Source organism: Taudactylus pleione, unplaced genomic scaffold, assembly GCF_031769625.1.
Source record: "Taudactylus pleione unplaced genomic scaffold, aTauple2 ptg000676l, whole genome shotgun sequence".
Classification (NCBI taxonomy): domain Eukaryota; kingdom Metazoa; phylum Chordata; class Amphibia; order Anura; family Myobatrachidae; genus Taudactylus; species Taudactylus pleione.
In genome coordinates this window covers 904,992-921,362 of record NW_028285078.1, presented here as the reverse complement: position 1 = coordinate 921,362, position 16,371 = coordinate 904,992, and the positions used below count along the sequence as shown (strand labels likewise).

General features: G+C 43.5%; 1 protein-coding gene across 2 annotated transcripts in view; it reads right to left on the bottom strand.

The window, feature by feature from the left end:
* Nucleotides 1–3,359: 3,359 nt before the first annotated feature.
* Nucleotides 3,360–16,371, bottom strand: part of IKBKB (inhibitor of nuclear factor kappa B kinase subunit beta) — a 49,109-nt gene continuing 36,097 nt past the window's right edge. For both annotated transcript variants that reach the window (XM_088455862.1, XM_088455863.1), the window contains 11 exons: nt 14,100–14,214; nt 13,477–13,600; nt 12,554–12,705; nt 10,945–11,006; nt 10,091–10,200; nt 9,475–9,524; nt 9,284–9,383; nt 7,653–7,800; nt 7,184–7,272; nt 6,494–6,584; nt 3,360–5,067 (listed from right to left, as the gene is read on the bottom strand). In XM_088455862.1, the coding sequence (XP_088311988.1) occupies nt 4,999–5,067; nt 6,494–6,584; nt 7,184–7,272; nt 7,653–7,800; nt 9,284–9,383; nt 9,475–9,524; nt 10,091–10,200; nt 10,945–11,006; nt 12,554–12,705; nt 13,477–13,600; nt 14,100–14,214 (1,110 nt within the window). In that variant the 3' untranslated portion in view covers nt 3,360–4,998. The remainder of the gene's footprint in view (nt 5,068–6,493; nt 6,585–7,183; nt 7,273–7,652; nt 7,801–9,283; nt 9,384–9,474; nt 9,525–10,090; nt 10,201–10,944; nt 11,007–12,553; nt 12,706–13,476; nt 13,601–14,099; nt 14,215–16,371) is intronic.

Genomic DNA, 16,371 nt, shown 5'->3' with positions numbered 1-16,371 from the left:
TTTTTTTTACTTCAGAAGAGTCTGAGATGGCTGACCTGCTTAGTGATGAGACCGGCTGATATGTGTGAAGCCTTGAATACTCTTAACAAGAGTATGCAGGGAAAGAATGAAACTATTCTTACGTGTACTGACAAAATGAACGCTATTAAGGAAAAATTAACATTGTGGGGAGCCAGAATCAGAAAAGAGAACAAAGTAGAAATGTTTGAGCTGACAAAACATTGCAGGCTGGACAAAAATCTTGTCAATTTAATTCTACAAAGCTTGTCACAGCTGAGTAGAAACATTGAAAGGTATTTCCCATCACTTGAAGTATCATCCTTGGACTGGGTGAGAGATCCATTTGTGCCAAGTGCGTACACATCAGCCGAACTAAGTGATGAAGAAGAAGATGAGCTGGCGGCAATAAGAAACGACAGAGGGCTAAAACTAAAGCACTCATCAACAGATATGGCCTCATTCTGGTTGTCTCTCCGACAAGAATTCCCCATTGTCACAAAAAGGTGATTGAAGCACTGCTTCCTTTTTCCACATCATATCTGTGTGAGGATGGCTTTTCTGCTATGAACACCATGAAGTGCAAAAACAGGTCACGGCTTCAATCACTGGAGGACGACTTGAGAGTATGCTTGTCAACCATCCGACCTCGTACAAGGGACATCATGAGACATTGCAAAGCACAAGTTTCCCATTAATATTCTTATGTAAGTAAAAACTATTTATTTCTACTATCTTTAATGAAAATAATAACAGAAATCACCATATATTAAATATAAGTTGATATTTGTTATTAAATATTATATTTGGTAAAAAAAAAAAAGGATGGTGTGCCTCGGCAATTTCAAAATCTTGTGTAGTGTGCCCCCAGTTGAAAAAGGTTGAAAATCTCTGGTCTAAGCTGTAGTCTTGTCCTTTGATGGTGAGGTCCTATCATAAGAACCTATGTTCTCTCCGAGTTGCAACCAACTGGCACTCATCCACACCAATATCTCAGCTAATTGGGATCGGTATAAAACACCGCCAGATGGTAGCCCAGCGGATGTTATACCGACGCCAGAAAGCAGAACAGCAGGACCCCAACTAAGGTAATTTTCTAACTATCCCTAACCCTCCCTTAGGGGTGCCTAACCTCCCCACCTAGTGCTTAACCCTTATCTCCAGTCGGTAAATGCCTAAACCTAACCCCCTCTCCCCGCAGCCTAAACCTAACCCTCGGAGGGGTGCCTAACCCTAACCTCCCCCCGGGGGTGTCTAACCTTAACCCTCTCTTCCCCTAGCCTAACTCTAAGTCCCCCCCAGGAGCCCCTAACCTAACCCTCCCCGAACCCCGCGCGGTTGTCTGCACCAGGCTGACCTTCGTTCGGTATGCCGGGCGTCGGGCTCTGGGCGTAGGTATTTTTGACTGCATCCCAGCTAAGCAGCCATTTAAGATTTGTATTGGGTTCTCAGTACCCTGATCAAAAGGACAAGTACAGTTGAGTATCATCTGCATAGTAGTAGTAGACTAGGCCATGAGTTCTGATTATTTCACCCAGTGGTAGCATGTATACTGAAAATAGCATGGGAGATCGGTTACAACTATTAAAGTAAATAATTGTGGTGTCTGATCAGCTTACGTGGAGTTCCAAAGTTGAAAAAATTTGCACAAAGAAATTCAAAAGTACCGCTAATACAACGTGCATGTACGATTGGTACCAGTAGCGGTAGGTGGGGGTCGAGCGGGGCACGTGCCCTGGGCGCCACCATCCAGGGCAGTTCGCGACCCTACACACTAAAACAAACACGCCGCCAGCGATGTGTTTGTTTTAGCACTGCAGCCAATAAGAGTCAGACAAACTCTTATTGGCTGCTGCACCCACGGCCGGAGCCGGGCTGGAGCTCACTGATTGGCTCCGCCATCCGGCTCCCATAGTGGGTGAAGGGAGAGACGTCATGTGCCGAGTGTAATCGGAGGAGTGGACGGCGGCGGGCGCAGGAGCGGGTATTCGGGAAAGTATAATTATGTCTGTGTGTTTTATGTGTACAGGGCACTACTACTGGGGACACTGTATAAGGGGCACTACTGGGGGCACTGTATAAGGGGCACTACTACAGGGGGCATTGCATAAGGGGCATAAGTGGGAATTGCATTAGGAACACTACTACTAGGGGCACTGCATAAGGGGCATTAAGGTGCATATGGTAAAGAAATGAATGTTCCCAGAGTGACGAGAAATGGTGGTGTCATGTTGACATACTCCCATTTTTCAGGGCTCGAAATACCCTAGTTAAGCCACTGGTTGGCACCAACACGAGGCTTCTATAAGAACGCATTGACTTCCAAGGGTTAGTGCAGGTCAGTTTTAATACCAAAGCGGAATGATCACATACAGCAAAAAAAATACAGGTCACTATCTTATTGGTCACAGGTAGGGATCTCTTTACACTCAACGTCTGATAGGTCAGGCACTCTTCCATGGTCTCTAGTGGACGTTGCTTTACAGGACCTCTTTTTTTTTCTAAAAGAGATTCCATTGTCACCTCTATCTCTTGCCATTAGAAAATCATTAAGCACACACACCCTATTTTGTTAAGTGCTATATCGTCTCCTGAATCCTGACTGGAATGGATCATAAATATCATGGTATGTAGATGAGTTTTCCAGTTGAGCTGCAAACACTTTCTCAATACCCTTTCCTAGAATACCGGTCTGTAGTTAGTCATGCAGTCGGGAACTAAAATAGGGTTTAAGAAGAGGTCTAACAGTTGCATCCTTTAATGAATCATGGAAAACGCCTGCCTGCAAAGAGCACTGGAATAGTTTTGCAAATACTGAGCAATTAATGTATGTCAATACACCCTATTAAAAGCTTGGTTGAGGCAGGTAAGCGCCTCAATTTTGTGGTCCAGTTGGTTTATGCTTGCAGGCTTGAAGCCTCTGCACTCAATTGATGGCAGGGTTGTGATACCAGCTCGGATGGAGGACACTATCTGCTAAGTATTGTATCTTGCCTGGTAGAGGGTGGCATCATACTGCAGCCTTTTTTTGTTAGCAAAGCATTTACACAGTATGGAAAAGTGAAGGAAAGGGTATTGATTATTTTTGGGGACACATCAGGTCCTGGAAATATCCACGATAAGTGCCGTGCGGCACTTCGGGGATAACAGGATAGCCCCGCCACGATCACTTAGCAGCGCTAATTTAGCGCTGCTATCTGGATACCCCCATAATCTGATTTTTCTATTGTTCAGCAAAGTCAGGACGCAGTTGTCTCCCTTCTGATTGGCCAGTGCAGACGTCACCTTGTTAGGCAACACACCCACCCTTGTACTGTTTAGTGCTAAATAGTACTAAAAAGAATGACATTATATTATCAATAATAAAATATTTATTCTTAGACATATCATAAAATGTTTCTCTTAACTTATCATGCAAAAAAACTTGAAAACTATATATAAAGTTCAAAGACACAGGTGCACTTGAGAAAGGTTCCTAAGAGACCTGAAACATTGGCATTATCAGAATAAACATTCATTTCTTGCAATTTAATTACCACCGTTTCCTTGAACCTTCTGGCACCAATATTTATTGTCCTCGCACATCTTTGCTTCAATTGCACTAAAGAGACCCCTCTCGGCGTGCCTGGTCCCGCGAGGCTCTGCTAGCGCCGGGCGTCATTTTCACGTCTTTTTTGGATGCGACTAGGACACACAAGGAGACTGTGCTAATTAATTAGATATGCGACACTTGTATATCTGTGTGCAACTTGAGCAACCATGCAGCAGCAGCTTTTTCCACATCAAGTACCATTTTGGCATATCAATTTAATCAGCACAGTCTCCTGGTGCGTCCTAGTTGCATCGCACTGCAACTTAGATGCGTTTTCGGCAGAAAATGGTGCCTGTCGCTAGCAGAGTTGCACGGGACTTGGCAGCTCACTCACGCCACGCAAGTCGCGCTGCGTAGCGTATTGAGGACAGAAGTAGGAGGATATTATGTACACACACACACACATTATATGTACATATATATATATATTTGAAGCAGCACTCATGGTATATGCAGAATATCAGCTAGGGTGCTCTCTTCTCAGCTTACTTGTATCGGGAATATAGAGAGGCACTCACCATTCTTCTTTATCAAAGTAGCTAAATGTTTATTCCATTATAAAATAGATCTATGTTTTTATCCACGTAGGGGCCTATTCATGAAAATAAACCTACTGGAGTAGGTAGTGGTTACTTCCAGTGGATTTGAGATTATGAATAAGGTCCCTAAGTGGATCTATTTTATGATGGCATAGATAACATATACAGAGGGGTGTGTGGGCACCGAAACGTCGGTTTTTCATAATACAAATTTTGCTTTATTGTCAGTTTCCTGAGTGCCGCTGCTTGTTTGACATATACATATATATATATATATATATATTCACATAAATACAAAGGATAATGCACATCCTTCTGCAAATTAAAACAGTTTGATGGATATTTAAACCATATTGAGGCATGAGGTTGTATTCAGAGTGCTCTTGCATGATAAATGGAGATACTAAAAAAATTCCAGTGCAGTCAAACTAATTCAGCGGCTTTCAATAGTGAGCCAGGTGCACATATACTTTGATGTAGATTGCTTATTTTAAAAACTATTATTTTTAAAAATATATTTAACTGTGATGTACAGTACCGGCTAACTGCCTGCAGAAGACACTGTACATTTCCACAATTAATATATAACCAGTGCCTATACCTCTGCATAAACAAGAAAACAGAATTTTCACAGGAGGTTGCTAGACAGAACCTGCAGACAGTTCACCAATAAGTCGTAAACGCCCAGTAAATGAAGCCGTTTCATTATTTTTTTACAATTAAAATAGGTAATACTTTCCTTATCCTCTCTATCTGTAGTCATACAGTACAAAGGCCTTGTTTGGCCTAGTGTAATAGGATATTAAATCCTAAACACAGGGAGGGTTAAAGGCACAGATTGTTGTAATTGTCCATCGTTGCAGATCAGCCTCACGTTGCTGTGAACCGACAGCCTGCTAATTCCTTTTCTTGGGGAGGCAGCCAAGACCAATCAAATGTCTGTAAAGACGAATAGGAGAGAGAGAGAGAATGGTAAGATTAATGCTACAGTCACATTCCCCATCAGGTGTTCTCATAAAACAGATGGGGGATGAAGGATATTCCATCCAGGGTTATTCACAATCATGCACTGGCAGACAGTGAGGAAGGGATAAGGGATAACCATGTATCCGTCCACCAAGGTGACTGTCTTTGTTAAAATTCTCTTCCAACTTTCACTGCATGCAGAATATCCTCATATAGCCACACAAGGAACACTAAACATAGTTACAGTACACATTCTGGATGTCATGTGAACACAGCAGAACCATTCATTTTGTATCTCAGAGATGTCAGTCTCATGAACACTGGTGCGGCTACAATGTAGCTGCCTCCCCTATGCATAGGGAGTAGGGGGCTATAAACTGTAGCTAAAACGAGGAACAAATAATATTTGGAAATGCAGCGGAGCAGGGTCTTACGTTCCTTACATCTCAGAGCAGCTTTGTGAAGCCAGAATACCAGTTGTTTAATGCACACTATTTCTGTGAATGCCATCCTATATTCCTGATCACAGATGTGGACCATATTAAAATATAGTCCGAGTTAAACATTTTATATTTTCACTACTGGAAATAAGGAAATATTGTTACAGTAATTTAAGGCCCACATTCAACACATACTGTACATCGGGTAGAAGATGTGCTACTGGGCAGTTATCCATATACCCATATATATGAGATGCAAACAGATACTGATAATCCAGTACATAAAGCAGCAACAATGATGTTCTGTAGTAGCACAACATTACATTACATCGATTTATGACAATTCTTTACAACGTGCACCTGGGGTTCCTACATGAGTCACTAGTGGGTAAAGGAAGGTTTGGAGACAGTGAGGAAAGGAAGGCTTGGTGACAGTGGGCAAAGGAAGGATTGGAGACAGTGGGCAAAGGAAGGCTTGGTGACAGTGGGCAAAGGAAGGATTGGAGACAGTGGGCAAAGGAAGGCTTGGTGACAGTGGGCAAAGGAAGGCTTGGAGACAGTGAGCAAAGGAAGGCTTGGTGACATTGTGTAAAGGAAGGATTGGTGACATTGTGTAAAGGAAGGATTGGTGACATTGGGTAAAGGAAGGCTTGGAGACATTGGGTAAAGGAAGGATTGGTGACATTGGGTAAATAGGTACTGAGGACAATATGCAGAGGTGGGACCCATAGTCAGTGAGCAGAGGAAAGACCACTGCCAGTGGTCAGAGGACTACTGCCAGAGAGCAAAAGAAAGTCTAGACATCAGAGGACGGGGCCTGGTGCCAGTATATAAGAACGTGTTGTTACCACTGGAGGTACATATCAGGGCGAGTGATTTATTAGAATAGGAGGATACGTTTGATGCTTGTAAATAGTTGGTGGACTGATGCCAGAATTATGGGCACATGTAACACTCACCATAAGACTGGTGACTTGCCCTGACATTAAACTCTTCATAGAAGACTCAAGTTGTCCACACAGACTCCGTGACTCGGACAGAAGCTCCTCACTAGAAGACAAACAGTTCAAGTATATTGGAACTTTTTTCTACATACCAGCTGTTGGAGAACTACAAGTCTCAGAATTCCTACTAGCAACAGAGATGTTGAGTTTGAAGAAGATGGAAGTTCTCTCAGTTGTGTGTTACACAGTTATCTCTTCAGCCCATACAAACTGCCCATTGCCCACCAGTTTTCTTCATCTACTTTTAATTAATTTACTTTTACAGCAGCTCATTCCGTTCAAGCGAGTTCCTCTAATGGTACATGACACCGAACAGACGTTTATAATTGTTATAATAGTTTCTTATATAATACACAGTGAATAAGCTTATTCTGAAGTATGTGAGATAGTTTTTGTAACACGAATTCCCTGATAAACTCCAACAAGCTTTCAAAAATACCAATCCTAATTTGTCCATGAGATGACACGTTACTCTGTATGAGCTTTTACATTGATAAGAAAAACTGATGCCTCAGTTTATTTTGCATTAAGCAAAAATAAAGCACAATGAAACAGCCCTTACATAATGTCTGCTTCCCTTAGTAATATAATCCATCTTTCCTCCCCAACATAACATTCTACTCTCTGTGTGGCTGCAGTACCTACCTCCTCCTGGTATAGTCCTGGTGTAGACTATCTGGCAGGGCAGGGGGCTGTGGAAGCAGCGGAGCACTTACTGGACCACGCACTTTACTCTGGGCAGAAAAGGACAGAAAAACGTCACTGTAAATCTGTATAAATATGTGATTTGCTTGGCTTGTTCTACTCAAAAAAGAGCATTTAAGAAACATCTTAGAACTTCAGGCTGTAAATTAGGAGAGTTATGTTTTCTATGCAGATCAGACTGTTTGTGAGCCTATCACAATATTACTTCTAGTATATAATAAAACAAGGGTGCATAAACGTTTAAATCTCTGCTGAGGGAACTTTTACACATCCGGTACAACTGTGAATGTTACACTGTGTATTTTAATATTTTATTATCATATGTTTTAGGTGACATGATTCTTTAGATGAATAGAAATAGTTCATGTGATTAAGCTTCAGCACATGCATACTGGGATGTCCTGCTTACACAAGCTATTCTCAGCAGGTCCCACAGCTCCTGCTGTCTCTTCTCTTGTCTCTTCACCACCATTTTCTCATCTTCTCTCATCAGACTCATTACTTCCTTCACCCGAGGGGCAAGCTCCAGGGCTTTCCTCTTGCACAGGACTGTCTTGCTGCACAATAGCGGAAATGGATATATTATACAGAATGGCCACGCACATTGAATAACTTAAGGTGTCTCTCAACAATCATCTTTAATCTGCAGCTGGTGGCATATGTCACTTTCCATATACTGCAGTGCAGAAGATGTACGGAAGACTGTGGCACAGTAAATAAGGACAAGCCTCTCCAAATTATAATAAGGAAGGATGGGCGAATGTGTTATGCAGTAAGGAGAGTGATGCACATTACTAAAGGGAAGGGGCGAGTGTGCAGCACAGTGAGAATAGGAAAGTACTGCACAATACTTTAGGGAAGGTGAGAGGTGAGGTAAGTAAGGGTGCACAATACAGGAAGGGGGAGAGTGCAGAACAATAAGGAAGGGGGAGAGTGCAGAACTATAAGGAAGGGGGAGAGTGCAGAACTATAAGGAAGGAGGAGAGTGCAGAACAATAAGGAAGGGGGAGAGTGCAGAACAATAAGGAAGGGGGAGAGTGCAGAACAATAAGGAAGGGGGAGAGTGCAGAACAATAAGGAAGGGGGAGAGTGCAGAACAATAAGGAAGGGGGAGAGTGCAGAACAATAAGGAAGGGGGAGAGTGCAGAACAATAAGGAAGGGGGAGAGTGCAGAACAATAAGGAAGGGGGAGAGTGCAGAACAATAAGGAAGGGGGAGAGTGCAGAACAATAAGGAAGGGGGAGAGTGCAGAACAATAAGGAAGGGGGAGAGTGCAGAACAATAAGGAAGGGGGAGAGTGCAGAACAATAAGGAAGGGGGAGAGTGCAGAACAATAAGGAAGGGGGAGAGTGCACAACAATAAGGAAGGGGGAGAGTGCACAACAATAAGGAAGGGGGAGAGTGCAGAACTATAAGGAAGGTTGAGAGTGCAGAACTATAAGGAAGGGGGAGAGTGCAGAACAATAAGGAAGGGGGAGAGTGCAGAACTATAAGGAAGGGGGAGAGTGCAGAACAATAAGGAAGGGGGAGAGTGCAGAACAATAAGGAAGGGGGAGAGTGCAGAACTATAAGGAAGGTTAAGAGTGCAGAACTATAAGGAAGGTTAAGAGTGCAGAACAATAAGGAAGGGGGAGAGTGCAGAACAATAAGGAAGGGGGAGAGTGCAGAACAATAAGGAAGGGGGAGAGTGCAGAACAATAAGGAAGGGCGAGAGTGCAGAACTATAAGGAAGGGCGAGCGTGCAGAGCAATAAGGAAGGGCAAGAGTGCAGAACAATAAGGGCGAGAGTGCAGAAAATAAGGCAGATGAACCGTGCTTCACATTATAGCACAAAGGATGGGTATGCAGGATAGTAATAAATTGGGAGTAAATAACAGATTACTAGAGGGAATGGTGGAACGCGAAGCACAGTAAGAAAGGTGGAGTAAGCTGCACATTACTATAGATAATGGTGGAGCAGGAAGGGAGTGTACTGCACAATACAATACTGAATGGTGGAGCAGGAAGCACAGTAGGGAATAGGGACTGTGCTGTACGTACCTGAGCTGGTCATATATTAAAGCAACTCTCTTCTCAAAGCTCTGAATAGCCTGGAGAAGGAGTCGCACCATCTCTTGGCTGTCCCCTCCAGTCCTCTGATCTGCAGAGATAAATGTAATGATGGGAGCTAGAGAAGCCATTTCTGGAGTGCAGAGAAGTATTACCAAGGTATTATGGGGAGCTCTATTTACCTCTAGGCCTTTCTCGTAGCTTACGATATAGGTCCTTAGCCTGTTCCTCTCTGTTAATAAACACAAAAAACATGTTTATAAATGAAATGTAACTGGTCAATTCCATCCAACTAGCTCTAGTTTGGTACAAAGCAATTTTCTATATTCAGACTGTGAGTGGTCATTAATAAGGGGCAGATGCCCTGATAGTAGGGACATAGAATAGTTTAAAGCACTGTCCCATAAATTATTAGTAACACGACACATTTCCATGCTTGTGTGTAATGCCAACTCCCTCGCTGCACCTCTGATGCCAAGTACTGTAGCTGCTATGATAAGATAATGTACAGTGTATGAGGTATTGCCAACATGGGGTGGATAGTCCAAGAATTCAAAGACCTACAAAGACTCTTTTATTTCAAAAAGCTACTAAGACCACCACCATACACTATAGGAATACAGCGTAACCTTTAATAGTAAATAAATACGCAGCTTACATGTGTTAGACCTTAATGTCTACATATTGTATTAACCTCATCAAAGATTGTGGCTTTAGAAAACAAGAAATACAAAAGTAGCCCTTTCACTTATATATATATATATATATATATATATATATATATATATAATCACTTACATGTCATCCAAAGTCCCCCGATGTCTTCTGCCCAGCGGGTTCCTCTGCAAGTCTACACTGTCTGTTTGTAAAGCCATCATCTTCTCCACTAACAGCTGCACCTCCTGCTCCTGTTTATTAAAGGGACATAATAGTTAATAAAATAAGGAAGAACTGAATGGGGTTTTATTGCTGCTATAGTCTAAGATTATCCCAAAAGTCACTAAAATTAAAATTGAAAACGTTTGTTTGGTAAAGCCCAGGAAGCTTTGTACTACAAAGATTTTCTGTTGGTCAGTCCCTTAGTTATGCCAGAGGTCCCCAAACGCTGTCCTCAACAGTCCAGGTTTTAAGGATATCCATGCTTGACCACAGGTGACTTAATTAGTACCTCAGTCAATTTGATTTAACCGCCTGTGCTCCATCATGGATATCACTAAAACCTGAACTGTTGGGGAGCCTCAAGGACAGAGTTTGGGAACCTCTGAACCATACCCATACCCAGCAAAATGGGTCTCAGCTTTTTCTTTAGCAGGTGAATTTATTTCTATTTTACGGACACCTCAGTGCAGCAGACTCCACCTCCCTTCTCCAGCTATGTACAGTATTGTCCCTTTATCCAGTCAGGACAAGCTTATCAATGCATCTATGTATGTCCCTGTATCCAGTCAGGACAAGCTTATCTATGCCTCTGTATCCAGCATTACCATGGTGAGAAGAGACTTATGATATCACACTGGGACATGCAATAAACTGTTCGAAATGCAGTCTTATGGCAGCCAGTAGAGCTAGCTGCTGTCCTGTCCAATCAGGTGCTGCCACTACACTGACACAGAATTGCCTCCTTTTAAAATTCTCCACAAGATTTCACTCACCCTCCCGCACAGCTCAACAGCCTGCTCCATCTCTCTCCATGTTGTAAGCAGCTTTTCAGAGGCTAAAAATGATAGTAGACAATGTCATAGTCATTGTGTTTAATTTGTAAGCCACAACAAAACCCTGCAGCGTCAGATCAGTGGTATAACAAGCCGTACATACAATAAATCAGACATAGAGACAAGTGAGACAGAGGCAGAACAAGTGCTTGCGAGGTGGTCATAGACAGTACAGACTTGAGAAAACAGGCAGAGCGTTCTCCGCTTGTCAGTATGTAGCTAATGGCTAATATAGGCTACTATACATTTTTTATTATTTTTTTGTTTTAAATAAAAATAACATTGTGTAGCAACCTATTGTATGTTCATAGACAATACTTTACTCCTCACTTCTTAAACGGCCTAAAACCCTATAAAAATATAATGTTTTTTTATTTCAAAAACAAATTGATATAATATTCTTACTAGAGGACTTTATCTAGTTGCCAAGAAGATGTTGGTAAATCACTAGTCACTGCAGTGGCCATTGTTTAGCTTTTCACATATTGCGTTCCTCTGCTCCCAGAGCTATCCTGTAAATCTCATTAAGGTATGGTAATCCACTCATAATACAAAAGCTTGGGCGTCTGGCCTACTGGCACGGCATGTGTATGATATCCTTGCAGTCAGAGCATACCACAAAGGGGACATGGTCAGGTCCGGAAAAAGACTGCAAATGTGACCGGGACCAGGCAATGAGGGAGCAGACGTTACCTCAAGTTTGTCTGAAGACTGCACAGAGCCATAACAATGTTTAGTACATACATTTCCCTGCCTCAGCAATCCTGAGCTAATTACATGTCTGAGGCTTAAGAATTGCAATATTCTAATGCAGAAACATTATAAATGGCTTGAATTACAATTCTACCAAGGGTGAACATTTAGTTTTCCATCTCTGTATAATAGGTGACTAAAGACATAAAAGACCAAATGTAACAGCTGATTTGCCACAAGTGCAGATGTAGTGTTGATCTCTCCATGGGATTAAAGGCAGTGATTTCTGTGAAGGGAAAAGCAGGCTGGTTTTGCCTTTAAAAAAAAATGCCACTATAACTCCTGCGGCAAAATTGCAGAAAAAGCATAATATTTGGCAAACCGGAAACTATCACATTTGACCCACAATGGCTACTCTTACATAACCCAGAGCCGTTCTCAGATATTTTACATGGTACGGGATGCCGGCAGTCAAACTCCCGATGCCGAGATCCCGACAGTGTTAGGATACAGACACCTGGTCGGTAGAGTATCCTAACCCTTCCCTTACACCTACTCCTCCTCGCACCCTGAACCTAACCTCCCCCCCTAGTGCCTAACCCTAACTCTGACTGTCTAGTGCCTAATTTCCCACCCCCCCCTTAGTGCCTAACTCTAACCCTCCCCCTAGTGCCAAACCCCAACTCTAACACTCCCTGTCCCCCCACTTCTTACCTTCGGGATGCCGGCGGTGTTGTGATTTCGGCGCCGTATTCTAAGCGCCGACATCCCATGTGCCAGGATTGTGACTACATCCCACATCACATACCCTATAAATATAATGAGAACAGTACAATAGCACAGAATAAGAACATACTTATTCCAAACTCCATCTGTTCACTGTATTTCTCCAGATCAATCTGGATACTGCTCCGGAAGAAATCGAGTTTGGCTTTTAGCTGCTCACACTCCGAGGTCATCAGATTCTTCTTTTTGGAAAGCTCAGTGTTATACCGCAGGAGGTTCACCCTGCAATACACAATTCTCACTCATGTATGGGGATGGGGCACAGTCTGCTTTTACCAGTAAAAAGTACTTGATTTTTTTTTCTCTATATCAAAGGTGGTGGAGATCGGATTTCATCCTATATTCGTAATAGGACGCATTTTGCACCTTTTAATTGCACTTCTGGAGAAGCACATTTCTAGGTGCTACCAGCAATGTAATAAAATCATTTAAATACACAAAATATGATACAAACAATGGGCACAGTCACAATGCCCCCCTTTGATTACTAAACCTAAACACTTTCCAGAAGATGCTTGAGACTCAATGCAACTTTTAGCAAAGAAACTATCACAAGCAGCCACGATCCATTTTACCAAAATAAGAGCACATAGGGCCTTATTCAGAGATGTACGCTAAACCGATGGCTAGCGTACATCTCCGATAACAAGTGGTCTGCGCATGTGCAGAACGGGTCCTGCCATCTCGCCCGCAGACCCTCCCAAGCCTCAGCATGATTGACATGCTGCAACGTTTGGGAGGCGGAACAGGGGCGTGGCTTCCCACCATTCCCGGAAACGGGGGCATGGGAACGCAGGTGCAGCAAGGAGGTATCCGTCTCCTACAGACACCTCCTTCTGCATTAGCATTTTAGATGGACGGAATTGCACAGCCGCTTGTGTACGTATATGAATATCACAGGCAGAATGGGCAAGGCAAGAGATATAATAAATGTAAGCATGGCATAGTGGTGCTGGTGTGAGTGTATCAGTTCTACATCTGCTAATCTCTCACATAGTTGTACGCTGTCCCATCTGCAGCCGGGCACAGTCCTCTTTCAATGTGCGGATTGTCTGCCAAATCTGTCCCCACACTCGGCGGAGCTGCACGTATGTCAGGTGATGCTTGGGGTCCTGTACTGGAGACAGAAAGAGGACGGGTCAGTGTCAGTATGCCCCCATTGCGTACCATGGAACTGATCATTCGGTTGGTTAAATAAAACTATAATCTGCATTTATATTTTCTCTTTTTTCTATAAATCTTAGTAAACATTGACAGTAAGAGATTTATTTCAATATTGTACATTTAGTAATGTAATTGGACGCTACCCAAGTCTTATATGGCCAAAGTAGAGTGTACAATCATACACCATAATAAAACAATTCATCAGCGGCCTAACTCCCATGGTGATGCAACAGAATACTAGCACATGGTTATCAAGCAATCATTTTTCAATAAATGCAGCAGATAAAACAAACAAAAAAAAAAAAAGCTTCTTTATAGCATAAAAAGCTCTAAAAATTATTTTTATTAAATTTACAAAGATTTTGTTAACAAATAAGCTCTGTTCTATAGGTGTTGTTACCATCTCCTCCCATCCAGGATTTGTCTTGGGTGAGAAATGCCGGGATACTCACACACATATGCAACACCCTCGGGGTGGGGGCGATGTGATATCTGGTGTTCATACACGGTTTTCCGATTATCAAACAGAAATATCAGGTCGCTCTCCCCGTTGCGTCCATCGCTGACCTGTGGTAACAGCAAAATTTATTAGCAGCACTTTTCCCCACAAATAGCAATTATATTTTAACGTCCACTGTGCACAGAAATAATTACCAGTTTTACAGTAACAAGTCCACAAACTGTAGCATAGCTGGCTGATGGGTTACTGCAGAAAATCTCTTAAGGTGGGTACACACCTGAAAGATATATCTGCAGATCGAGTGATCTGCAGATATATCTGTAGATGATGGTCGTTCATACACACTGAACGGCCATCATCTATCCAGCAGCGGCGGGTCCCACTGGCAGGGAAGCGGGTCGGGGCTGCCCCCCTCCCCGCGGCTGCCGCTGTGTGCTTATGGGCGGTTTGCAGATGGACAGATATGTCTGCAGACATATCTGTCCATCGGCTGCGCAGCACAGCCAATGTGATATGTCTGTGAACGACGCGGTTCACAGACATATCGTTTGTACACACTGGTCGACGGCCAGCAGATATATTTGCCGATCAATTGATCGGCCAATTAGTTCTTCAGGTTCAATAGGGATCCACAGAGATACCATGGTGGAAAGTGTGTTTGGAGAGATCCAGGCACCAAACTGTTAAAGCTTTCAGCTACTAGGATGCCTCGGGTCCTCCTCCAGATATACCCCGCTCCTAGCCTCCGGCCTTCAGTTGTTTGTTTGGTGCTGCAGGATTAAGACGCACCTTTGTAACAGGGGACTGCTCAGGCAGTCCTAAGCTTTTATTATATTTTATCTGTTTTTGGGTTGGCAGTACTAAGCCAGGGCCTTATCGTCTGACGCAGGGGATCGACAGCAGACACAATTCTTCTGCCATGAAGACAGTGTACCTGGCTGATTGATGCAGCTTAGGGGAGGTAGGCGCTCCTCCGGCAGCTCCTCCGGCAGCTCCTCCCCCGACCCAGACGCAGTCTCTACAAAGGGTTTTACGCGCCTGGGTTGCTCCTCTTACCCTCCACGTGTATACGAGATGCCATGGTCCACTATCAGTGCACTGCTGTAGCTGTTGGTCTCAGGAGGGTTTGCCTAAGTTTCCCTGTATACCTCTCCCTTGGTTAAGGTATATAGTGCTCTACATCCTACCATTCCTGGTGTTTCTGTAGTTTATTTAGAGTTGATTGTAATTATATTATATTACATATGCATTGTATGTGACTGTTTGCTAGCTGCTCTATTGACACTGTCTTTTTATTTCTGTCTGTCAATTAGAACTATCACTGTTTTTTATCTCCATCCCCTGTGGGGTGGAGGTTTTTCTTTGATTACTTCACATTCATTAAGTGTCTGTGAAGGCTGTAACATAGCATTGCATGTATTGCCTTTTATTTTGAACATGTCAAAAGCTAAAGGGAAACAGGAGGGGGAGCCCTTTGTGCTGGTTTCATGTAAATCATGTATGGCCTGTTTTCCCCTCAGGACGTAAAGGATGGTTTGTGTGTTGTCTATTATAAAGAGCCACCTCACCAGTCCAGTTTACCTGTCCCTGAACAAGAGCCATCTTGGGTATCCTCTTTGTCCCAGGTAATGAAGCAATTTGTGGATCGTATGGATGTTCCCACACTGCCTCCTTGGATGGGGTGTCCACAGCATGCCATGTTTGCACCTCCTATGCCGTCAGAGCCACAGCGGGCAGGCAGGCGGACAGGAGGGAGGGCAGGCGGGCGGACAGGAGGGAGGGCAGGCGGGCGGACAGAAGGGAGGGAGGGCAGGCGGGAGGTGCGACGTGACATCATAGGTTACACACGTCGCGTATGCATAGGTCACAGCCAAGCACGCTGCTGAGCCCAGTGCTGTACGGCCCCAGGTCTAGAGTAGTACTGGCCACAGCACGGGGTTGCGAGCCGTGAAATCGTATGGCTCATCCGCCCCTAGAAACGGCCCTGCAACTAAAACGCCTCAAATAATAGAGATGTTGTCAAAAGTGATTTCATCATGGGCGAAGCCAAGGGTTACAGCTAGAATACAAAAAGAATGGTCTAACATGTAGCCCTGTGTCTCTATGCTATCACAGTCCCCAATCCCGTCTTCAGAGGCATCCATCCAGTTGTTCCCTACATGGTCATCTTTAAGCATTGGAGAGTTCCCGGTAAGTAGGCCTGATGTTTTAAAGGGGGTAATCATATAAAAGGCAAAACCAACTTGGTACATTAATATACAGCC